The sequence below is a fragment of the Scardinius erythrophthalmus genome (genome assembly GCF_964197995.2).
Source record: "Scardinius erythrophthalmus genome assembly, chromosome: 25".
Taxonomy (NCBI): Eukaryota; Metazoa; Chordata; class Actinopteri; order Cypriniformes; family Leuciscidae; genus Scardinius; species Scardinius erythrophthalmus.
In genome coordinates, this window is record NC_138245.1 from 22,326,068 (window position 1) to 22,353,046 (window position 26,979).

General features: G+C 37.4%; 1 protein-coding gene across 2 annotated transcripts in view; it reads left to right on the forward strand.

Moving 5' to 3' along the window:
• Window positions 1-26,266, forward strand: part of fbln2 (fibulin 2) — a 49,089-nt gene extending 22,823 nt beyond the window's left edge. The window contains exons 6-18 of one of the 2 annotated variants that reach the window (XM_081358111.1): window positions 2,755-2,961; window positions 4,220-4,330; window positions 7,244-7,345; window positions 9,644-9,784; window positions 13,331-13,465; window positions 16,511-16,648; window positions 16,840-16,983; window positions 18,019-18,147; window positions 19,089-19,214; window positions 21,359-21,475; window positions 22,075-22,203; window positions 23,224-23,347; window positions 24,809-26,264. In XM_081358111.1, the coding sequence (XP_081214237.1) occupies window positions 2,755-2,961; window positions 4,220-4,330; window positions 7,244-7,345; window positions 9,644-9,784; window positions 13,331-13,465; window positions 16,511-16,648; window positions 16,840-16,983; window positions 18,019-18,147; window positions 19,089-19,214; window positions 21,359-21,475; window positions 22,075-22,203; window positions 23,224-23,347; window positions 24,809-25,166 (1,961 nt within the window). In that variant the 3' untranslated portion in view covers window positions 25,167-26,264. Of the gene's footprint in view, window positions 1-2,754; window positions 2,962-4,219; window positions 4,331-7,243; window positions 7,346-9,643; window positions 9,785-13,330; window positions 13,466-16,510; window positions 16,649-16,839; window positions 16,984-18,018; window positions 18,148-19,088; window positions 19,215-21,358; window positions 21,476-22,074; window positions 22,204-23,223; window positions 23,348-24,808 lie in introns of both variants that reach the window. The other variant, XM_081358112.1, reaches the window with a different exon arrangement.
• Window positions 26,267-26,979: the final 713 nt, after the last annotated feature.

Genomic DNA, 26,979 nt, shown 5'->3' on the forward strand with positions numbered 1-26,979 from the left:
TAAAAATATAACCTAAAGCTTTCAAGTTCCAAGAATCCAAGAATTTGCATTAAAATGTTTAATAATTTTTAAATCGATTTCAAATTTATCAGAGAAACATAAGCAATGAACCGTGTCTAATACATTGTGAGTGCGTGTGTGAGAGGAAAATTTTCCTCAAATGAATTAAGTGCCTTAAACCTGTATGTGGCTTATAGCTAAATAAAGTTGTTCAACACCTCACATCCTGGCTTTTATTCTATCACCCTGAGAGCCATAGTGTCATATCAGTGTAATGGCAGATGTCCATTACCCAACTAGCACTCCCTCAGTTATCAGCAAAACCTTAGTCAATAGACCCAGGTCAATATTCCTTTGAATGAGACTTAAAACCCAGACTTTACCTCTTGCTATGTCTCAAATGGCACATTCCTTTGGCCCAGTGCCTTGCTTCCCCTTAAGAGCCAACCTGATATCCTGAGGCAAGGTGAGATTAGCTGTAGCCGTGTCAGTAGCTACTGGTTTATTTCCGTTTCGTGTTGCACATACAGATGATGGAATGCTAAAATAGGTCCAATTAAATTGCCTCCATAGAGGTATCCAAAGAAATGCATTTTCTTTCTCTTTTTAAGGAGACTATTGCTAACTATGTAATCCCTTTCGGTTGCTTCAAAGGTTTAAGCGATACAAAAACGGTTGAGAGGTAATTATTTCCATGAGGGATGCTTTCTCAGGCCCCCTGCCACCTCACACCCGTAACGTGATTAATTATAGCGGAAATGTTTAATCTCCTTCTCCCTCCATTGCATTTACATTCAGTTAATGACTGTGAGAAATATTTACTTTACACCAGTGCGCTGTGTAAGGTGAAGCCGAGTCTGTTTATAATGTTTAGCCAGACGCTAATTGCCAAGTCAGTCGAACACCTTGCCAAATTGGTGTGCGATGTTGGAAAGCCTGTTGATTAACTCCGTAGAATTCGTTGACTGTGGATTTGGGATTGATAGGATGTGATTGGCAGATGGAGGACACAGAGAGCATGGCAAGAACAGCTGGCAGTGGTGAAATGACAGATGTTGACTGGAGTGTTGCTTTATGTATTATGTTTACGTTAAAGATAAAAACTTCTGCCTAATCACTTTCGCGAAAGTCAGTGTGGATGTGGGAGCCATCTTGTGACAAACAACCCTCCATAAAACAGGAAATAATATCATAGAGAGGACCCCTGTCGACCCCTATGACTATCAGGACATTTCAGATTGCATTAATATTATCTACTCAGGGCACTTTGAAGGGAAAACAATCATAGCACATGTTGTTGTAGTGTCTTTCCAGACAGAAATGCTAAAAAATAACTTGCTTCAAAGGGCCCTTCAAATCAAACGCTTTCTGTGAGTCAAAGCCAGAGAGTCTCTCAAAATAACAGTTCATTTATGACATGGGAATTTTATAGGTTTACACCAAATGGTATGCATCCCAATAAAAGTAAAAGTACTTATTATTTTGAAATGTTTGAGATGTTATTATGTTATATCATTAAATCAAAACCTTTGTTGAAAACTGCCGATATTGTAATTCACTTAAAATAATGAAGCTTCCTTTTTGTCAGATGCTTTTTAAAGGTTGATTGAACAAATACATGTAGAAAAAGTTGACTATCAATAATTGGCATGAGCAACTTAAAGGTGCACTCTGTAACCTCTCTAGTGGTTAATAAACAGAACTGCACGTGTTTTGTGGAAGAACATTGTAGCTAGAGCTACTTCTCTCTGTTTATGTAGTGACGCATGTACTGGGCTACTCCACAGCGATTGTCATTATAAACACTTATTTTATATACGTACCATAGTGATTCAGGATAAGACAAAAACACGGTTTGGAAAATGGATTCATGATATACTCGCTCATTATATTGTAAATTTTTGAATAAAAAAAAGTTACATAGTCTATCTTTAAAATATTTAAAGTCCCCGTGAACCGGAAGTTGCAAACGACTTTTCTCCAGTGTTATGACGTATTTCCCAGTGAAACGGAATATTGAACAGAGGGCAGGGTTTTACTCTAGCGCTCCTCCTCTCCATCTCTGCTCATAGCAGACTAACGGTTTGAGGGGAGTGGTTAAGCGTTGCCCAAACCAATTCCTCAAACCTACGTCATCAGAGAAGGTCCTCCAATGCAGAGGGGAGGGGCATTTTCAGATTTTGATTAAAGATTACCATGGTAAAAATTTTTTTTTTTCAATATTTTCTTGCACGGATTAATTGTTCACCACAAGACTAGTAATATGCGCTAACAAAGTAAATAGGGTCAATTTTGATTTCATGGGGACTTTAAGAACTTAAAATATTAAATTAAGAACTTAGAACTGAGCATGTTCAGTTTGATCACTTTTTTTAATGACATTTGTTACTCAGAATTAAATTGTTTTAGCTCTACGTAGTGTTTTTGATAATATTTTTATTATTTATGAATATATATATTATGCATTATAACGTACTTTATGAATACCTTTAAGTAAAGTGTTACCTAAATGCTTCATACTGTACATTTTATTTATAGTTTGTTTCTTTAATTTTTAAACCGTTTATCATTTATTGGCCATAACATGAACATTTCAATAGGCTTATCAGCCTTATCTATAGAATTCTGGCTTATCAACCAGAATTCTGATATTGTTGCATCCCTAGTGACAGTGCATATGCATTGATGTCAGTAATGTAAATAGAGTCACATGCAATACATCTTACTAATCTTACCATCTCTTCCCTTCCTCAGTATCAGAGAGTCAGTTTTCGAAGCAAGCGCTGTCGGTTGGGGATGTGGATCCTGCGGCTAATTCACTGGAGGATTTGGAGCATGATGACAGGTGCCAGAAATTTGCACTTCTCTGCCATCACACCTGCATCAACACTCGCGACTCCTACCTGTGCGCCTGCCACCCTGGATACACACTCCTGCCGGATGCCCGCACATGTGTGCCAGGTAAGATCAGCCCCTCCTTGAGTTCTGATGACTCAGGGACAACCTGTTTGCTTGTGTTACACTGTATGTAGATTCAGTTTTGTGTGTGAACCATTTTCGATTAGGCAAGGTATAGTTCAACAAATATTCTATTTGGATATGCATAAAGGCTGTTGAGAACCAGTGAGGGTTTATGTTATTCCTAGACTTTCAGAGCAGAGATATACTTCTGTATACAACCTAGCATAATGAAGTCTAATCTTTATGCACTCAAAACACACTCTATCAGCCCTGCATTAAATAGAGGAATTAATCTTAATACCTTCTCAATATCCTGTCTGCAGTGTGTTCGCATTACTTAGAACTTATTTGGATTTAAAATGACCTTAAATAACACTGTGTACTGTGACTTTGCATTTAGGAGCGTGCCTACACATATAGCAATCGAGTGAAGGTTTTTTATGATGAGTCAGTGAATTAGACATCCTGGTATATTATTTTTGAACTCTAAAGAACATGAATAATATTAAATCTTTATATAACATAACACGTTGAAGCACAGGCAAACAATACTGCATGTTATTTCATAACTCTATGAGATTTTTGTTTTTAAAAACATGAATTTTGATCAATCTCCATCAATATCAATTTCCTGTACAGTTTTTCTTAATATTATAAAATCAATAAACTAGGTCGGTCTAGCTCCAAAATGACAAAATATAAAAACATATATAAATGAAAACATATGACAGAGTTCATTTTTGGGTGAATTATCCCTTTAACTAGATAGCACAGTGATGGGACTATCTTTGCTTTGCCTGATTTCCTGTAGTTTGTAATTATTTGTCCTGTTTCCTTGGTTATACAGCCAAACCCTAACAACCCCACTGCATGATGGGATTGTCATCATGTGTCAATATTGTTTTTGTGTCTCTGGTGACATGGAAGTGTTGATAGAGATAGTGTTGTGCTTCTCCGCAGTTTGAAGCTTGACTCATGATCTCATGTCTGGACTGAACTAATGATACGACCACAAATAACTTCCCTCCAGCATTCTTCAGCTGACTTTTGGAATGAAAGAAATTCTGAGCATAAGATATATGTTTGCAAACGTCACAAATCAAATAGCGCTTTCCGTATTTCGCATCTGGTCATGATTAAATGTTGGAAAAACTATTTTATGGTAGTTCCTCTACCAAAAACCATCTGACAGGGTGTAAAATGAAAAAGAATGACTCATCCCTGTGACATTTCACTCTTTTCTCTCTCTTTCTGACAGAGAAGCTGGAGGAAGACAACAGGGTTGGTGAAGAAGACAGGCTGCTTACTGTAGCTCCAGCAAGACAAGAAACCACCACTCAACCCCCAGTCTTTCATAACCCATGTGCAGGTACGTAACCGTTCAGGGATTTAGTTCTTTTGCTGTTAAAGGCTGTAAGGACCTTTGAAATAACTGAAAACATTTGGCGACGTAATGCGGTCAAGACCTGCCTGGAACTACTTTAGCCGTGCGTTTCCCTGAAAATAATTGCACACCTTAGAACGTTCGTCAACCAATCAGATTCAGGCATTCAACAGCCACATAGTGTATAAAGTTCACATAACATACTATTGTAGTAAGATTTTTTTTTTTTTTGAAAGCGGTTTCTTATACTCAACAAGGCTACATTTATTGAATCAAAAATAAAGTAAAAACGGTAATATGGTAAAATATAAATATCATATATATTGATTATAAAATTTTACATTTTGTATAGTTTTTTACCTTTTAAAGTTATATATGTGTTTTAGACTTAGGCCTAAGACTGTTTAGACATTTTTATACATATTAAGATTTTTTTTCTTAGCTTCAATCATGATGAATCATTATGTTTTGTGGTTGAAAGAACTCAGAATCCTTTATTTGAAATTAAGTGTTTGTTTTTTTTTTAGCAGCCGGCCTCTCAGTCAAATCTTAACATACAGTAATTGGTTGTTCTGGTGTGCACATAACATTGTTCTTTCAAATGTCATGAGATTGACACAATATTTCAATGATTTGTAACATTCTGGCACCTTAACAGAGAACTAAATTCCAGACCATGTAGCCTCACAGGTGCTGTATGGTCATTCTAATGCTCTGCACAACATATGTTATCTTAATTGAAACACGCTGAACAGAGGAGCAAAAAATTCACCACTTCCTCCTCATCCAGCAGGCCATCCAGAAGATAAAGCACTTCACAAGAGAAGTCCAAATGCCACAATGTTTTATGTAAATCTGGTTTGGGGTTGATGGTAGATGTTTAAGGACTTAAACATTTACTGGAAGTCTGTTACTTGTCTGGGGCACTGTCGTGTTTCTGGAGGATCGATCAGTACGGAAATGATCTGGATGTATCTGGGTGACTCGTTAAGTCATGCTGATCATAGTTCAATTTTGAACGAAATCTGTTATGGTCATCCATGAGCACAGCAGCTCCATTCTGGCATTAATGAGAGTGGAATCATGGGAGTTGTCGTCTTCACCTCCACAGCCGATGGAAAGCAATCCAACGGGAATCAGGCAGAAATCGTGTTCATGGATGAGATGTACTGTGGTATGAAGCAGGGTGGGGCAGAGAGCCTTTATTATCCTTTTATTTCCTTATATTTCACAGTTTGTTTATTTTACGATTAAAAATCATTTTTAACCATTGCTGGTTCACGTCTCCTTCTTCCTTGAACTTGAATTTTGTTACAGTTAGTGCTGAGTTACTACTCATACAGGTCACTTTTAAATTTTGGGATTTTAAATTAAAATTGTGGGGTAATGCAGCGCTGTTTTACTTGGTAGAAACAATCATACTAAATATACATCTGAGTGTGTTGAAAGTTATGTTATAACGTTACTCTGTGCGTTCGCTCTGTGGCTGATTTGAGATGCTTGTTAACGATATTTGAATATCATATTAATGAAATATGGATGACTTGTGTTGCTAAATGGTATGTAATTAATTTTTTAATACATTGTATGGCAGAATAAATGCTGAATTATACTGTTACTACAAATAAAGCTCTTTCTGATTATGCTATGTTAGCCACTTGACAAAACAGTGTCTCTAAGGCATGGTACAAACATGTTACTTGCTGTAAACCAAGAAAACAAGAGAATCAAACAATAAGACCGATAATTAACCGTAATGAGCTAAATAACAATGATTAGTTTTCTGTTGATAAAGGTATCCAAACAGTTGCTCACCAGTAAAAAGCATAATAATTTAAAGCGTTTTTAGTGTTTCCATGGTAAATCAAGGGATTTACAGACAGACTGTGCATTGACACAGCGGAAACACGCATTAAAATTGTAGATTTCTCTGGATTTAAAGGAGAACTCCGGTCAATTTTTACATTGAGCTAATTTTTTTGTAAATTTGGAGTGCTGTCAGTACAGAGAACAACGACAACGACCTGCTTTTAGCCTCTTAACATCCTTGATGTGTCATTACAAGTGCACAGGTCATGTGAGTGATTCCTTCAGAGTGAACACGGGTGAATCTGACTGCAGTAGATGTGAAAGATGTTAATAAAAGTGATGTTAATTCAGCCAGCGCACATACCTGTATTTTCTTCCTGTTTTCGGTCGAAGTCAACAGTAATCGATTGTCGAGTTCACGCGCGTGATCACAGGTAACTAAACCTATGCACGTGAACTCGACAATCGGCTAAAAGCTGGTTTAAAACTTGCCCCATTGAAGTCAACAGGGTGCAAATTTTAAAAAGCGGATAACACGGTGTAGGCAACACCGATTTTTGTCGTTGTTCTCTGTACTGACAGCACTCCAAATTTACAAAAAAATGAGCTCAAGGTTAAAATTGACCGGAGTTTTCCTTTAAACATAGTTGGAAACATTTGGGATAGTGTAAGTTCACAAGTCAACAATATATATAACTTTGCACTAGTGTTTTTTTATTTTTATTTTTTTTTTTATCTAAAAAATATTGTGCCTAAATAAGTTATTCTGTCAAGAGCAGTGAGTGATTTTCTCTTTGTCTTTTATGACAAATGATTCATGACACAGATGGCTGTATAGATATATTAGGCTCCTTTCACTTTAAGACCAAATGTGTTGATCTAAAATACTCACACACATCCAGTTTTCACCAAACTGTTTACATAACCAACTGTGTTTACATGAATGCTCCACGATGGGCATTTTGACATAATTGGGTGTATTTGATCATTCAAGCGCAACAATAATAACAGTGATCCTTGCCATTGTAATTATAATGTAATGTATAAAAAGAAGTGTGATGTATTAACTGAGTTTACTACTGTCTGCAGGTAATGGGCCCTGCTCTCAGCAGTGTTCTGTGGTAAGAGGACTGGCCCAATGTTCCTGTTTCCCAGGATTCTCTCTGATGGCAGACTTACACACCTGTGAAGGTAAAGTACTCTAAATTGGTCTAAAACTACAAATACACACCCTCTTTTCAACAGAGCTGTCACAAAACACTGATAAAACTGTCATACTGCACTAACCAATCCCTTAGTGGACTGAATCACTCATGTACAGTATAGCAGTTATACCCAAAGGATTATGACAAGAGATTTGAACATCACATTCTTACCTGAGGATCTGCTTCCTTCAGCTTCACTGATCCATGACCAATTACTGTCTTTCAGCCCTGACTACAATAATAAACAGTGACCTCAGCCCTGGGTTCGACAGCTCTGCTGTCTCACAATACATCTTCCTGTCTGATCTGACACTTTTACCACGTTTATTTACTTTACTGATAGTGTTGCAGACTATGTATTTTTCAAGGTCTTTTCATTCCATATCCTAAACTTGTCATGGAAGGTGCTAATAAAATTGCCATGCAGAGATGTTGCTATAAACTTATCCAAAAACAAAACAATATTTTGCTGGCTCTTTATGTAATTTACAGTATAACACCTGACAGTGAGCTGATAAAAGTCTAGACAAAATTATAGTTAAAACAAGAATATATATTTTTTTTCATTTGAAATTTACAGAAAAACACCTGACTGTAATTTGATTAAAGTCTAAATCAAATTAGGGATAAAACAAGAAAATATACATTTGCCAATATGTTAAAGGTTGATAAAAGTCTAAAAACAATTATGGTTAAAACAAGAAAATATATATTTGCCAATGTGGTACAGTAAAAGAAACAATGGTAATAATATGTAATTCATTAATTTAATATAATATAATACATCATTAAATATAAATTTGAAACATTCACTAAAATTAAAATAAATGTTTCTTATTTTTTACACATTGTAATTAATTGTTTAGCTTATCAAATACATTTTTCTTGCTTTGAGGATGCTTAGAACTATACTGAAAATTTTAGGAAAATTATTGTATACATTTTTCAAGAATTTAGTCGTTTAAAACAAATATCTAAGATTGTACCAGATTTATTTTATCATTAGGCAAAATGGTGATGCAAGATTGTTGATTTTGCCTTATGCGAGCTCACCAATGGCAAATTATTTACATTAATCTTAATACTTCTTCTCCTTCTAAACCTCCTACTTTTTCCCATTTTTCTATGTTAAATATTTTTCTATGCAAAACACTCAAAGGACTTGGGTTTATGTTGTACCATTTCAAATGCCAAAGAATATATTGAACGGAACGTTAAATGGCCTGTCAATTGTGACCAAACTTTTAGCTGTATATCATACAGTATAACATAAAATACTGTTGATGTTGCACACAGTCTGCCTTGGCCTTTACCCAAAATCTCACTGGGATCATATTGTACAATATGACAAGCAAAGGCCGTAAAGGAAAGAAAACAATTGCCCAGTCCAAACAGGCTTTTAACTTCTACACCAAATGTAGAAGTTACAACCAACTGATCATATTCTCTGTTTTAGTTCAGCTTATGTAGAATTTATTACTATGACATTCAACAACGATTAATAGTGTTTGTTTGACTGAAATGCAAATTGCCTCAGGCTCAACATGAATGTCAGATTTTACTTCATGTTCACATTGATTCAGGAGACAGGAACTGTAAATCAGTGCAGTTTTTGCATGTGAGGACAGTTTAAGGGTGGACATAATCGCAATGGCTTCAGCTGAGAGAGCAGTTTTCACTGTTGAATTATCTCTGTACTTAAAGAGTTTATTTCACTCTCTCTTTCTGCGTCTCTCCGTCAAAGCATTCCCATATGCTGAATGCGGGTGGGCAGAGACCTTGATTTCGTTTGGCAGAAACAAAATGAAGCTTGACTGGCTTTGCTGTGGAGCCAAGGACTTAAGTCACACTCTGCAGGAAACTAGATTGTTATTTTTAATGAAATGTTTTAGTATTCAATTTCATTCCATTTATGATCGACATTTACACTTCCAAATGCAAGCTCAAAATACGAGACTGTGCATGTATATCCTCCCTGGAGTTTCTCTGGCATCTGTTTCTCTTCATAAGCTGTATTCACGTGGTAAACATTAAGTGTTATAGATTCATAAAGCCACACATGCATGCGATTTCCCCACAAAGAAAACCCACTTCGAACAACAATAAAATGGTTGAATAATTGAGAGCAAACCTCACTATTAGAAACAAAACCTGATCTGATCTCGCACCTCGTAAAATGCTAGCACGACTCTATGATGGTGGAGGTGTCTGTGTTACAGGATGTGTGTGTTTGCATCTCAGCATGTGCCTTTTCTCTTTAACTAAAGTGTTATGTGTACCGTAGATGTGAATGAGTGCACGAGCGGCAGACACAATTGCTCCCTGGACGAGGTGTGTGTGAACCGGGAGGGCTCCTACCAGTGTGTGCGGCTAAATGAGATGTGCGATGAGGGCTTTATTCACAACCAGAATAGAGATTGTGTGGGTAAGAGCTTTCAGCTGGTACCGTGGGACCGTCTCAGCTCATTGCACACTGTTGGGGCATGTTGGCCCATCGCTTGCCCAGATCAACACTCACTAACACACTAGAAGGAAACCCAAAAGCTCAACGGCATGCTCTTATAACCAGTTCACATACATGTGGTTGTATAATGGGTGTCGAGTTTGCTCAGACTTCTCACCAGAAGCTGTGGGGACGTGTTGAATTTGTTTTGCCTTCTTCCAGACATAACCAAAACATAGAAGGCATTAGTGGTTAGCATACACAAATGTCTCAGTCTATTACAGTAGTTTGATTCTTGAGGTAGTTAATGGGCGTCTTAGATCTGCCTCTAAACCAAATAGCAGTGATGTTTTGGAGTAGCTATAGACGGAAAAGTTTAGGCCTTTAAGATTATTGCTCAATTTTCATGTTTTAGAGGTTTGTATGGCTTTGTCTGGTTCAAAATGAATGAAGTAAATGCATGACATACTGTGCACCAAAAAATTAAAGTTAAAAAAATCAAATAAATCTTGCCTCCCTTATTTATATATAATAATATATATATATATAATATTTATTTCATATTTAAACTAGCATGCTGGTTTGATGATACACGTGAGAACCTGTGAATATTATTATTAATACAATTATTTGATTGTTTAATACTTTAATGCATTTTTTATTAATTTTCTTGTGACTTAGGTCTCTCATAGAAGTACAAAAGTGAACGTCCAAATGTGCGTGTTCAGTAGTCAACTCATAACAGTTATTTTAGTATTAATTATATACTGTACTTGTAGCATGAATTAACATTTTGAATTAGCTTTTTAACTTTAGTTTAAGGTTTAGTAATTTTGTTATGTGCTTTTGTCATTTTTTGTTTTTTATATTTGTATTTAGCTGTAATTTATTTCCATTTAGTAATGTTAGTACTTCAACTTAACCATTAAACATCTCTAGTAACCCAAGGGGTCTTTTACTTTTACTTTTTAAAGTTAGACATCAACCTTCTTAGTATTCCTCAATCAATTCATTATAAACAATATAACAAGAAATACTAGGTGTGTAACAAATATATTTTATCTGCACAACAATAATTGAATATTTGATGACTGAATAAGTTCAATTCACCTTTATTCCACAAGGTGGCAATGTCTGATACACAATGATGAAGTGACGTTTCACTCATAGTTACGGCAGGCAGAAAACAAAAGTATAGGAATTATCATCAGCAAAACTTGAAATGGCTCAGCGATTTACTGCAGAGCAAGTACTGAACGCAATCAAATATTAGTGTCACTGTCACTTGATGGTGGGTCTTGTGAAGAAGCTGTCAGCGATCAAAATATTGATTTTGCAGATGTTGAAAATGATAGTTTTGAGAATGAAATGGTGAATATGAGCCAGATGTTGAATGTACTGGGAAATGAGCTCTGACGAGGACAGTGATGATGGTATAAAACATTTGCTCAAACCGAACCCTTCAAAGCTCCAAAAGGTAACAAAATATGCTTTATTTTATTCTTCTGTAATTGTTCCTCTGATATCAGGAGAGTTTTATATTATTGCGACAGGTAGAGGTCTATCCGTGTTAGATGTAGTTCCGGGTCGCTAAAGACCCGAATATGTAATACAGATTGGCGAAACATTCATGCATTAAATTTTAGCAAGGGCTTAACAAGGGTTAAACTTGTTTATTTCAGTTAGTTACCAAGTCAACATTTAAAGAATATATATATACATTTTAAGTTTTTCATCTAATATTTATATAGCTTTATTTCAATACTCTATTTTAAATAGTTTTAATAACAATAACAATACTGACTCATAAGAAAACAAAGACAGGAATTGAGACAAAAAGGTGAATCCAAGCTTGCAACCATCTTGGACGGTCATCATCACCCTCTCATCTTAACCCTTATCGATCACAACAGCACATCTGATATAGACATAATGTTGACAGACCATAATCCTGATGCACCGCAGTCACATCCCTTTGCAATACCACTAACCCTCTCACTTTTGCCTGCAGTCTGCAAAAATGCATTATTCATCCCATGCATATCCTCTAATGCATTTCAGAGTACCACATTTTGAAGGCAATTCACTATATTGTTATAATGAAGCAAATTTTTTGAATAAGTGCCACTGCTCATGTATGTTGATGAGGCAGCTTGTTGACACTTCCGCGCTGGATCTGCGACAGAGTGCAAGAGGGTGTCAGAGCTGCTTTCTATGTGCCTTTTGGGGCTAAATAATGTGCACTTGAATGCAGGAACCTTTTAAAAAAGACAGAGATAGAGAGTGATCTCGGTTCCCTGGTAACTAAAGCGTGAACCTTCCACTCAAAAATGAAAATTCTATCACCATTTACTTATGCTTATATCATTCAAAACCTGTATGACTACATAAAACAAGATATTTTGAAGAATGTTGGTAACAAAACAGTTTTGGGAAAAATGACTATAAAATGTACTGTTTAAATATATTTAATAATGAACTACTTTTGTAGAAAATACTTTTACTTATAAATCAAACCTATTTGAAAATTAAGTTTATTCTTGAGATGTTTGTTAAGAAGGTAATTGCTATTTTTTTGCTAATTACTCCCTATTTCTCTCAAAACCACTCAATAGACAATTATTCACGTATTTAACGCATATTCAAATATTTTTCATCTTTCAAGTTGTTCTACATTACGTCAACCCGAAACACTTATATATTTGTATAATTATTGATTGGTCTTGTCTTCCTTATATGTATATATATATGTATATATAAATGTCTATAGCTGCCTCTGCATTGCACTATTGCGACTATGTACTTATAGTATTATTGCTTACCTCTGCCTGAAAACAAGATTCACAAAGTGTGGTCACTGAGATGACAACAACAAAGCCACTTGTATTTACCTAAAAAGTTGTTTTTAAATTTTTGCTTTTGGTATTCCATTCTGGAATTGCAATTCTGTTATTATCCAGTGCTTTGGCAACCAAAAAACTTTGAAACATTCAAATTCATTGTTTTCTCTATGGTGATACCAGCTGTTGTGTGGAACAGATAATGCACCATGTGCTCTTTTCTCTTTTGTCCTAATGTGGCCAGAGGAAAGCACAAACATTTCCACCCAGTTCCCTGAAATTATTTCCTCTGGCAATAACATGACAGATTGAATCCTTTTTTTGGGCCACAAATCAGCCATTGTCTAAGCTTCTAGTAATTATTTTTCTCCCCTCTCTGGGTATCTTGTTTTTCAACATAGTCCAGAGTTATTGCCTTTAATAAATCTGGCCAACCGAAGATCTTGACAGTTCGCCACAGTGCCAGAACTCAAGACATGAAGCAAATTGCCTGATGTGTGCCTCGTTTTATGGAAACACACAATGGGATGTTTTTTACACTGCCGTCTCACCTGCTTGCCTCTCCACCAGCTTCAGCTTCTCCTTTCCAGGCTTTTGTGGATGTAACTCCCCATTTATGTCCCTGGCACTGTGTGAGGATGTTATAATTTGGAGCCCAGCAAAATAATGCTGTACTTTTGCTTTGCAGATGTGAACGAGTGTGTGACGAACACACACACCTGCCAGGCAGACGAGCGCTGCGTGAACACGGTAGGAGGGTTTGTGTGCGAGAGGCAGATCTCATGTTCGAGCGGTTACCAGCTGAGGAACGGAGTGTGTGAAGGTGGGTTGGGGCTATGGTATCAGTAAATGTTTACACACACACACACACACACACACACACACACACACACACACACACACACACACACACACACACACACACACACACACACACACACACACACACACACACACACACATCATTTTGGTTTCCTAATTTAAAGCTTAAAGGGGTAGTTCACCCAAAATTGAAAATTATGTCATCATTTACTCACCCTCACGTTGTTCCAAACCTGTATGAATTTCATTTTTCTGCTGAAAACAAAAGAATATGGGTAACCAAACAGTATGGAAAAGTAAATGGGGCCCATCTACTGTTTGTTACTGACATTCTTCAAAATATCTTCTCTAATTTAAATTTTGAGGCAGACATAAAGGTAACTTTTGTTTCTGAATAAGAACTGGCTCACCAACCCCCTGACCAGTGACAAATGGAGGAGTGCTTGAAAACAAACATTATTTGTAAATTTGGTGATGCTATGGCACAAAAAATTATGTGTTTGACCATTGCGCTCACGTCTTTCGCAGCGTCACACACATGGCACGGTGTTATAAAAACGTGGCACTCAAGTTAAAAGAACTTTAAAAAAAACACATCTTTTTTGTTCCACTGACCTGCGTCTTACCTTTTTAACTGCAAAAATGCGTTCTATGTGAATGGCCCTCAAGCTTTAATTTCACTAAAAGTCCACAGAAAGCATTGATGTATAATTAAAATACATTTGAGAGTTATGTCTACGTGAACTTTGCTTCTGTGTGAGATCAAATCAGCAGAAACATGGCAGCAGTCCAACTCTTCCCCGGCTATCAGAGGTGCCCAGTGATGAATATGGACAGAATCAATAACAAACGGTCTTCTATCCTTGTCATAGTCCTCTAGCCCACATTACTCCACAGATCTCAGACCAGTGTCTTCATCATCTAAACACCACCATCACCGCTGCAAAGAAGAACCAGAAACCATGCATCAACTGTGTAGTAAAATGTGATTTTTTTGCAGGCCTTCGCAGTTCGGAAGAGGCCACAGCTGATTGCCTCGGGCTCTTGCTTGCTAACATCTAAAGCATCCCGCACTCTGTTTTTACACAAAGCAGATGCTTAGACACATCTAACCACTGCCTTTGAACAGAGAAAACTTAGCAAGAGTCTCTGATTCTTGTCAGGACTTGGCCCAGCGCATTTAAATAAGTGTGGAGGGATAATTATCATTATAAGTGATGGAATAGCAATAATGGATTTGAACTAATTGCAGGCTTTGGACAGTTGAAAATTCATACTCTGTTACTACAGTGCAACTGTAGGATTTTGAAAGACCACCTTAACTTGAAATTAAAGGCTCACCAATATCCATATATGGGTTCCCAGGTAACAGGGAATGTTCTCAGAACTTCCCTTATGTCCTGGCAAGATTCTCTCAAAGTTATGAACAAACATTCTTCCAGTAACATTAATAACACTTTCATTCAAAGACTGGTTTTTAACAATGTTCTAAAAGCGAACATTATTTTTTTCTGAAACGTTTTAATTGGATGTTTGTCTAACATTTTTAAATGTTACTACTTCAGAGAGTTCAGAGACCATTCAAGAGTAAAAATACCATAAAGTTTGAAGGATGATAAAATGGAATGTTCCCTTAACATTCGCATAATTAAGAAAACACTTTTTAAAACCAGCTCGAACATGCTTGAGCTTCCGTGTGTGAGACTGATGTGTGAGAGTTGATGAATGTTTATATGTGAATAAAAGCCTAAATTCAATCTGTTCGTCATTTAAAGCGATTGAGTCTCTTCAGAAAATTTGGACTAAACCACTCAATTCATATAGATTAGTTTTACGATCTCTTTATGAACTTTTTGAAGCGGCAATGTGGTAGTTGTGTAGCTGTCAGTGAAGGGACAGAAATCTCTCAGATTCGTCACTTGTGTTCTGAAGATGAACGAAACTCTTACGGGTTTGGAACGACATGAGGGTGAGTAATTAACCACCGAATTTTCATTACTGGGTGAACTATCCCCTTAATGGGAACTTTAACAATGTTCTCAGAACATATTTTTGTTAGCTAGGTCTCATATTGCGTAGGTAATGGTGCTATTTACCTGCGTTTTGAATGCGAGTTTGCAATCTGTATTGAATGTAATGCAATTAAAAATGGTGTACTATAATGTCCTTGGGCTACAAGCAAAAATAACTTGCAACATGACTAGTGTTGTCCGATTAACCAACAAATTACCGTTATGAGCTGGTTCTTTTTAGCGTTTCAAAAAGATACAACATGACCAAAGCAGACTGATTCATAAACAAATTACTCATTATGAGCCAGTTCTTTTAGTGAATCAGAAACATACAGCATGATCAGTGTAGTCTAATTCATTAACAAATGACTCAATGAGCTGATTCTATTTTGTGAATCAAAACATCAGCACGACTATGGTAATCTGATTCCCAAATGGATCACTCTTATGATTCTTTTAATGAATTTTAGTTCAATACTGGTTTGAATCCTTCTCTGAACTGAATCCATCAGAGTGGACACTGAATCAAAGTCTGACTCATTTGACGAACTGCAGGTTATCATTATTTTCAGTGATGCTCGTATTATCACAGTATCATTAACAAAATACAAAATGGTTTTGTTTTTTTCTTTAATTCCATGCAAGTGTTGACTGTGGAGAAACTGGGGTTTGATTTTGTGAGACCAGCTGTCTTGAAATGTGTGAGCATGCTTTCCCAGCCTGTTATTGAGCCACAGTGCCACCTACTGTGAAGTTCTGACTTGTAATTGAGGACTGTTGTGATCTCTGTCCAAACCCATCTCTTCCAACAAATGTCTCAGATGACGCCCTTCTATTCATTATGCTTCTATGCTTGCCAAATTTGGTGAGATTTACAGATTTTCTTGAAGTCTTTATGAGAGGTAACTTCATTTGTTTAGATCTTCTAACAGCATCAGTCTCAAAAGCTAAACAAATCTGGAACCCGACTGGGTGGCGTCTAGCTGTCCGAACCACTGGCCTGTTTGACATTTGCTGCACTCTTTCTCTTCTAGACATCGATGAGTGTGTTGTGCGAACTCATAACTGTGGAGTGGGCTTCCAGTGTCAGAATACTGATGGTTCGTTCACGTGTAACCCGAAGCAACGCTGTCTCACAGGATTCACTCAAGACTCACACGGCAACTGCATCGGTAAGACAAGGCAGAGACACCTTTAGAGTCTCTCGGTGCCCCCTAGAGGACAGATGCATGAAGAATACCAAACTGTCACTGTTTGAAAATCTGAAAAATACAAATGACAATCCCATTAAGTAAACACACTTTTGAAAAGTTGCATTTGCCTTTGTTTTATCACTTTCATGCTCTCTCTCACTTTATTGTAGACATTGATGAATGCAGCAGTGTGAGAGAACCATGTACGACTGGCTTTAACTGCATAAATACTGTGGGCTCTTACACCTGTCAGCACAAGATTATCATGTGCAGTCAGGGTTACCATTCCAGCCCTGATGGAGCACGATGTATTGGTAAGGACACATACAAATATACGTGCTTATTATACCCTGACCTTACTTACACCTAACCCTTTCAGAAAACTTTTAGTGTTTTTAGATTTATAGATTGTTATAACATTAGGCTTATTATTATTTAGGAATAATTAATTAAAGGAATTAATACTTTTATTCACCAAGGATTCATTAAATGATCAAAAGTGACAGTATAGACTTTTATGTTTCAAAATATTTCTATTTCAAATTAATGCAGTTTTCTTGAACTTTGAATTCATCAAAAAATCCTGATTTTCTTTTTTTATTATTATTTTTTACAAGTTTCTAAAATATTCAATTTTATGATCAAAATTGATCATAGCAATGTTTCTCGAGCAGAAAATCAGCATATTAGAATGATTTCTAAAGGATCATGTGACACTGAAGACTGGAATAATAATGCTGAAATTCAACTTTGACATCACAGGAATATATTACATTTTAAAATATATTAAAATAAAAAAAACTGCTATTTTAAATTGTAATAATATCTCACAGTATTACTGTTTCACTGTATTTTTTATCAAATAAATGCTGCCTTGGTGAGCGTAAGACCTCTTTCAAAAACATAAAAACTGACCCCATATATATATGAAGAGTTCAGATGCAAAAGCCTCTAAGTGCCATAAGTATTATGTATAAAAATCTTACTTTATTTCATATTTCGTTTTCCTTGTTTGGACTGTTGGGGTTGGTTCCCGTAAACATTTCTTAGTTCTGAAATTTCTTTTTGAAGTGAGGCTTGGTGAAAGCTAATTCCACTTGTTTAAAGAGCATTTCTCAAATGTACTGGAGCAATAACACAGTATACCACATAATGGTGTGAGATGATAATATCATGAAATTGAATCATTATTCATGTACCATTCATAAAAAAAACACAAAAAAACAAGCCATTACTGTGATTCAACTTTTAAAAAAACATGTTAGTAGCATTACTTTTTGTTACCATTTCTGTTAACTGGACTTGTAAAGTCTACAAGAACTAGTAAGACTGCTGAATGTGATCTGCAGATGTGGATGAATGTCAGATGGGCACCCACCGCTGTGGAGAGGGCCAAATCTGTCACAACCTACCCGGCAGCTACCGCTGTGACTGCCAAACCGGCTACCAGTACGACACCATTCGCCAGCTCTGTGTGGGTGCGTATCAACACATACACTGACACACACAAGAAGTACACAGCCAAAACACATCTTTGTTCAGATTAGCAAGTGCACACAGTAGGCTTGCTGAACAAAACTTCACTTTCAGACCTTACAATGCTATGCAGTAAGTCACAATGAAATCAGTCATATTTTTGGAATATTCATGGAAGGTAGGCACGCTAACGGTCTCTATCATCAGTCGCTAGTGCGCCTCTTAAGGCCAGGGGAGTGAGGCTTGAGCCCAAAGTATACTTTGGCCATCCGCGTTCCGCAACGGTCTGCGCACTGTCCGTGTGATGCATCTTTCCACGCTCATGGCCGAAGGAATATACTTTGAAAGGCTTAAACGCTCAACTGTGTGCGACAACTTGTGAGGGTGGGACAACCTGTCACTCACATGAGATCACAGCAATAGCAAGCCACAACGATCCAATCAAATCCCAATGGACAAAATCAAGTCCCGCCCTACATTTTTTCTTGTTCGAGAAGCCACTTCACTCAGATATACGTCACAATGGAGACAAAAAGTAGAGGATGAAGTATGGAATAGGAGGAAGAATTTTAGCATTTTAAAAATGACACTTTCGACTTCTGACCTCAAACTTTTTTTCAAAGTATCTTAAACCACAGCTGCAAAATAAAGCACTTGAAGGATTTAAAAACAGTTTGGATACTGTGACTGAATTACCCAAAGGATGTCATTTTCTCTGTGGTTAGCCAGACTAATAGCATGCATATAGATGAAGCTGACAGCAGCTCATGCTCCAGAGAGCATGCAGATTATCCTAATCTTGTATCCCTTCTGCTCCTATAGAGGAGTGAAAGAGGACAGCAAGGCAAGGAGAAAGACGGATGGAGAAAGAGAGAAAGATGCTCCTCAGACTACAGTATGTTTGTAAAGTAATGCAGTTCTCTGCATCTTTTTGTGCTGGCAGATGTAAATGAGTGTTGGCGGTACCCGGGTCGCCTGTGCGCCCAGACCTGTGATAACACGCCGGGATCCTACCAGTGCTCCTGTACCACAGGATTCTCCCTGGCCTTTGATGGCAAGAACTGCGAAGGTACATCCATTTGCACTAGCAGAATAGAACACGGATCAGTCTACCTACAAAGAATGTGTTGTGCTCTGACAGTATGAATGTTTTCTCTTTTCAATTAAAATGAGGCAGAGAGCTATAAACAAAAAAAGACGAGTGAGCTGTCAGCCGGTGTGTTTGCCACTTCTTTTATTTACTAGTCCCAATATATGGAGAGATCCATATAGATATTCAGAGTTTATTTCAAGGACTTGGCAGGTGACAGCCTGAGGAACAATTCATGAGGTGACTTTTAGTTTGGTTTCAAAGGGGCAACAGTATTAAAATAAATACACTCCATGTGTCATTTCGCAGAATTAGGGCCGGATTTAGTAACAGCTCAAACAGCACAAACCCTCTTTTGGCATTAAAAAACTACTGTCAGGATTTACTAAAGACACACAGTGAGAAATTAGCAATGAACTGGTGTAGAGACTGTGGCTGAACTTATTGCATCTGGATTTGCTAGAGGACAGTGTAGCTCCAACTAGCTCCTAAACCTGTCTGAACGTTTCTAGTAATCCTGAAGACTAGGGTTGCGTCCGAAATCACATTCTTCCCTACTGTATAGTAGGCAAAAAACAGTATGCGACAAAAGAAGTATGTCTGAGCAAAAAGTAGGCAAAAAGTGAACTACTACCTCTGGCGAGATTCTGAAGTGTGCATATGATGGACGCTTCACTTTACTCTGCAGGACAGTGACCCTCCAGGAGCGGAGTTTGATACCCCTGTCTTAGGCCTTGTCCACACTTGTACGTTTTCGTTTGAAAACGCATTTTTCTCTCCGTTTTGGCCTTCCGTTCACACCGAGACAATGTTTTTGTCAACGAAAATGGAGCTTTTTGAAAAAGCTCTCCCAAGTGGATAAATTTGAAAACACTGTTTTCGCACTGTAGTGTGGACTGTGAGATATTCGAAAAAGATGATGCATGTTAATTCATGTGACACAATGAATCTATAATATCTCTGTTTTTGTGCCTGCTATTTACATTCATAATCTTGCTAAAGATAAATATTACAGTCCTGCAAAGATGACAGAAAACGTACTCGCAATTGCTGTCCTGTGGCAAAAAAAAAAAAAAAAAGAAGACAATTGGATTTTAGACCATACTATTTTGATTAGAATATTAGATTTAATTTGCCCTATTTCGGCCTATAGTGATTTAATACAATAATATAATGCAATTAAATATTATAACATTTAATTTGAAAACTGAAAAAGCTGAAATCTGATTTGAATATGAAACAAGTTTGATCAAGTTCTCAAGCATTACTGGAGAATTTTAGAACATCAGACCGTTTGTAGATATAGAGTTTACATCACAAATTAATTTGATTAGTGACCTAGACTGGGTAAACCCAGCCCGATCTGCTGGCGATTTGATTTCGCACTGCAGCTTAGGCTGGAAACTTGTACATTCTTCTATCCTGCTCCCGTTACAAATCTGCGGGGACCAATCACAAACTGGCTTATCCACCGGGCGCGCTATTGACGGGTTTAATCCAATCCAATTCCTTTTAACCTCTCGACGATGCTCAATGGCTTCTTTAGTTTAGCAAACAAATCGCTCGAGTGGGTGTAAATACCACTCACTTTCATGTTTTTTTTGCACAACCTGTAAAAATCGTTAGATGCCATTGCTGCTTCTGCAAACCGCTGATCAATGCTACAAACCAACACGTTTGTTGACACATTTCCTGCCTGGAGTTTTCGCTGCAAAGTACGTCACCCGGATCGTTGGTCTAAATTGGTTGAAGGACTATCCAATTGCGTACAGAGTCATTTAAACTATGCCCGTTGATCACGGCTCTTGCGCAGTAGAAAATACAGAGCAGAATCCCCAGAATAATGTTCAATCTTAAAAGATTGAGTCTGGTGATAACCAGACTATTAGTGACCTAGAAATAGTGCAGACTTATATTTTACATCTGCCTACAACAAATTATTTCCAGGTTTTAATTAGATTTACCAGATTTTCAATGGGGTCTCAGATTTTTAGACTCCACTGCACATTTGCATTGATATGAGCACACTGCCAATATGCACAAGCCTGTTATGATTTATGCAAATGTGTACACACAAAAAATATTTTTGAATCCAAAAACTTGTTTTCTGTGTTCTCTCATAGATGTTAATGAATGTGACAACAATCCATGCAGTCAGGAGTGTGCAAACATCTATGGCTCTTACCAGTGTTACTGCCGAATAGGCTACTACCTGAAAGAGGACGGACACACGTGTGAAGGTGAGGTGTTATCAATGTCCTCAAGGTAGGAAATGGATTCAAGTGCCCTATTATGATATTTTAAAGGTTCTCCTACAGTAGGCCTACATGCATCTAAGGTCAAAAACACAACTTTACATTGCACCATTACATTGCACTACATACTGGCACACAACACTACATTGCACCATTACCTCTTTCCTCACATTGTCTAAAACGGTTTGATCAAGGATCCGATCTCCCTAAACCCCTCCTTTCTGAGAGCCTACTCTGTTCTGATTGGTCGGATGGCCCAGTCTGTTGTGATTGTCTACCGCTTACCTGCTTAACATCCATTTCATACCCAATAAGGGTTAAACAGTCACATTATACAGTATGGTGATTAAAGAGATGATGTGATGTTTTCCTCTGATAGGGATATCGGATCGATAATGTCTTGAATATTTTAATTAGGATGCTTTTTTTCTAGAATTATTCCACAATTAGTGTGTTATTGGCACATTTTCTTAAACACAAATCTTCCTGGGAAAAGGACAAATCTTCTCACTGTGGTTTGTTGTGATTGTTCTTTTAAATGGCTAGTTTTCTCACTGATAAAGATGTTCTTGTTTGTTCTCTAGATATCGACGAGTGCTCACAGAGCATTGGAAACCTCTGTGCATTCCAGTGTGTGAATGTCCCAGGTAGCTACAAATGTGCCTGTCCTCCCCATGGTTACTCCATGTCACCTAATGGACGCACCTGTCAAGGTAACACTAAAGAGATATAGAAGTTTATCATATTACATTTAAGTCTTTGATTTAATTAAATAAAATGATTTATCTTAACATGGTATGTTTTGTTGTATTATGTTGTTTTATTTTATGTTATGTCATGGTATGCTGTGTTATTTTATTGTTTTATCTTATGTTGTTGTTTTATATTGTTATGTTCAGTGTTGGGGAAAGTTACTTTTAAAAGTAATGCATTATAATAGATTTTAACACTACCTGTTCTTGTCTTAGAACAACTTTGATGAACTTTTTTGATCCACTTCAAATGTTGACTACTGTATGTGTGTGTGTGTATATATATATATATATTTTTGGGTGAACAATCCCTTTAAACTCCAGTTCATATTCTACCCAATTCAATTCAACTCAATTTCAAGCTTTAATTTCTCTAATTGGCATATTGAGTTGCGAGGCGCTAACCTCAGGTTCAACACAGCACTGCTTGGTGTCCTCCATCACTCTCTGAAAGATCACGAAATTGACGAAACTCCCTCAGGCTCTCAAGATAGGAAAGTAGATGAGAGGTGAAGAAGAGCCTGTACATGTTCCCGGAGGTTAGCGCTAGCCTGCACCAAACGAATTACTCTGCGAATTGGAGCCGGCGAGCTGTAACGAGGACTTTGCTTTTGTAAAATGAGATGCATAATTAATTACTTCTGGAGGGGCCAAAATTGACTCCTAGCAGAATGAAGCCTGGCGGTTAGTCACCGCAGACGTCAGTCGCCCCCCTGACAACCCGTCTAGCATTGATTGAGACCGGGTAAAATGTAATGTGTGCTGCCATTTAGATATTTATGTAATCAAAATCTTACAAAGTCTAATTGTTTGATTCTCTTTTGATTCACTATTGAATTTCCATTTACTCTTTTTTTTATGTAAGAAGAAAGAACGATAATTCAGGAAAGGAACTATGGAATGAAAGTTTTAAGCAGTCTCAGAGGCCTCAATTTGTACTGACTCAATCTATTTAGCTGTTATCTTCCCTTTCGTTCTCAGATATTGATGAATGTGCCATTGGATCGCACAATTGCTCTTCTTCCCAGACCTGTTTCAACATCCAGGGAGGCTTCCGTTGCCTGTCATTTGCATGTCCAGACAACTACAGGAGAGTATCGGACACGTAAGTATGACCCGCTGATTTTCTGTACCAATCACATTAATCATGCAGATCACATGTTGGCTCAATCAGTGAACCTGCTAGCGTGGCTAGACCATATCCAACTTAGCATAGAAATCAGAAGTTTCACTGCTTAATGCAGGAAAAATATAGGATATGTCAGCATTTATCAAGAAATAAACTGCATAATGGTGAAACTAGAAATCATACAGATGCACATGCACATATACTGGATCAGTGCATTTGCACTGCTTAGAGCATAAATACATTTATTGTAGCATCCTTGTGCCATCTGAATTGATGCTGGCACTTTACAGAGCATGGTTTCTGCTAAGCAAATGGAATGAAGCCAGATTGCTTTGATTAGGCAGTAGTTCAAACACACACGTCTGGCCAGTGTCAGCAAGAACCCTGATTGGTGGGAACTCCCACTGCTCACCATCAGCCCTCCTGAGATTCACTGCTATATCAGAGATTAACAGCCCAGAGGAGTCAGCAGGGGCAAAAACACCTACGGAGAACCTGTACATATGGGTTGTGCAGGGTTATTTTAGAAGACAGTATCACTGTATTACAACATATTTAGTTAATCTGTGGAACAAGACGTTCATGTTATCAGGTGTTTTATGTTGTTTATCGGTTGCTTGATGGTTCTTATTGATCCAAATAAAAAAAGTCAGCCATTAGTGTCTATATGGCTCCTTTCAAAGCCTGTTTTTATCACTGGCCAGCTGAAAATCACAAATCTGGTCATTTAGAAAAGTAACAACACAGCTCTCCACAATCATCCACACAGTTTGAGATATCATTCAACGTTCAAGCTAAAGGGATAATTAACTCAAAAATGAAAATTCTGTCACCATTTACTTACCCCTATGTCCTTCCAATGATTTTCTTTGTTTTGTTACGTTTTATGTTGCTGTTTTGATGCGCTATGTTGTTGTTTTATATTGTGCTAAATTATTTGTTTTGTTTTGTGTTTCGTTTAGTTTCGATTTGTTTTGTTTGGTTCTGTAGCAGTTATCTTATTTTGTAAACATGTCTATTCTTCTCACCGTTGTGTCACTCCAATGTCTTTCTTCTGTGAAACACAAAAGAAAATATTTTGAAGAATGTTTACTGTTTTGTCCATACAATAAAACTCAATGAGGTTTACAAATTTAGGTCGCTGTTTCTACAAAACAAAAAAACATTAACCAAAACAACATTGGACCCCATTGACTTTGGACACATTTTTCAAAATATCATCTTTTATGTTCCACAGAAGAAAGTATAAGTCTAACAGGTTTGAACCAACATGAGAATTTTCATTGTTAGTTAAACAATCCCTTTAGAAGTGTCTGTTAATGTCATAAGAGCCATTTTAGATATGTAAGTTTAAAACACAATTTCGGCCAGGGTCTTTGCAGAACAAATTCTTACACATTCTATGGACCAAACCTCTCACCTCTCCCATGTTTTTAGACGCTGCGAGAGAACGAGTTGCCCCAACTTCCAGCAATGCCAGACTATGCCACTACGCATCACATACTACCAACTGAGCTTCCAGACCAACATCGTCATCCCAGCACAGATCTTCCGCATCGGACCCTCGCCCGCCTACTCGGGCGACAACATCATCATCGGCATCCCTCACGGAAACGAGGAAGGCTACTTCATCACGCGGAAGCTCAACAGCTTCACGGGCGCCGTGTACCTGAACCGGCAGGTTCGGGAGCCACGGGACTTCCTCATCGACGTGGAAATGAAGCTCCTGCGTCAAGGAACTTTCACAACTTTCCTGGCCCGCATCTACGTGTTCATCACAACAAACTCCATGTGATGTTAGCGCTCGTCTAGTGACGCCTTTGATTTCGCATGGTGCTAAACTCAAGCTTCAAGCCTCTGTCTTGAAATTGTTTGTCATCTGGCAAAGTCATCTTGTCTTGTCTGTGATCTTAAGGCTTCTGTTTGCCTAACGGATTTTGCTTAGAGAGACTTTGATGGGACTCTCCCACTGGGATCCAACCGCTTGTTATGAGTAGAGTGAGAACAAACAGGATGGAGTACATAAAGAGACTGACAGAAACATTTGGCTTTTAAAAGTCCTAGTTTTTCCTCTTCAAAGTATTGAAAGTACTCTACACCGAATGCTATTTATACTGTACCAATTTATCTTGATTGCCTTAAACTGCTTTTTATAGCACTTCATTACTTTTCGAACAACACAGTGTTTCTCCTCGGGGGTTGGCAGAATAGAGCTGAGGTAGAGTTACACATTTGTAATGGCTGTCACAATTCCTCCGTCGGCCATTCAAGTGCTGTGCCAATTAAACGTCTCATAATTTCACAGCTCATTCGAAACAACTGATAACTGTATTTGAGAACTTATCCGTGATAATTCACATGAGTAGGCCTACCTCAGTTCAGAGCCCACCAGCCTGCGAAAGATAACATCGTGTGATCATGTCTGTAATCATTGTTAAACACTAGAAATGAAAAAGTTGTATGGTAAGGTATTATTATTTCAAAAGTTTGTTTCATATGCGCTCCCTTCATAGCTCTTGGTGCTAATTTACCGTTTTGGAAATGTTTGACACGCATGAAGAGTGTGTGAGCTCCAAAGCAGCACTGAGAATGTTTCATTATTATACATCATTTTGTATGTCTTTACTTTGTAATACTGTACCTATTTTGATGTATTACTGTCTTGAAAATTCATCTCAGGGTAAAAGCATAAAATCATCTCGATAAACTTCCATGCACAGCATATCTGAAATTATAACACAATTAGGCTAACAAACATTCGGTATCAACATAAAAGTGTTTCATGCTCGTTCAATTCATGGAAACAACCAAATGCATCAGTATATTAATGCAGTGCATATTATCTGCCTTGGTGGATTCGATTCTTCAATAAAGCCACACCAATCCTTTTATTAGTATTTTAGTGATTGCTTGAAATGTTTTGGCACTTCTGTTTATTTCATGAAAAGTTAGAGATTGCCTCCTAGTGGTGAGAAGAGGAACTATAGCTTGTGGCCTGAGGCTCCCTTTGCTTTCAGCAGCTATAAACCATCATCAGATTTTATGATGAAATGATTGCTCTACTAATGAAGCATTTTATTGTTCAATCACTTGCATTTAAAGTGAACATGAAATCAAATCTGACCCTATTTACGGTATTAATCCATGTAATAAGAAAAAAACATGCTTGTAAACTTTAATCAAAGAGTAATAACTTGCTATTCCTTTCTTCGTTGGCTTTTGAGAGTGTTAATCAAGAGCCAATCTTAGCCATTGTTTTAGCAGATTCTCATTCGGTTTGGTTTCATTCTGGGAAGCCACTTTGCACAATCCAATCAATTCCCAATGGATGAAATTAAGTCCCACCCCATACATTTTTCTCATGAAATATCCTGTTTCACTCAGAAATATGTCACATAACAGAGTTGCAAACAGCATTTAACATTAGGAAATGGCCTAAAGACCAAAACAACTCTGGATGTGTTGGCACTTATATTGAAAAGGTGGGCTGTTTTTGGCTTTTGGAACAGCCGAGTCGAGGTGCTTTGCTCTTTACTCCTCTCATTGTGCTTTCCATCACAATTCTCATCAGACCTCAGCGCTATCATTTTCTGTCGCACCCTGGAGGC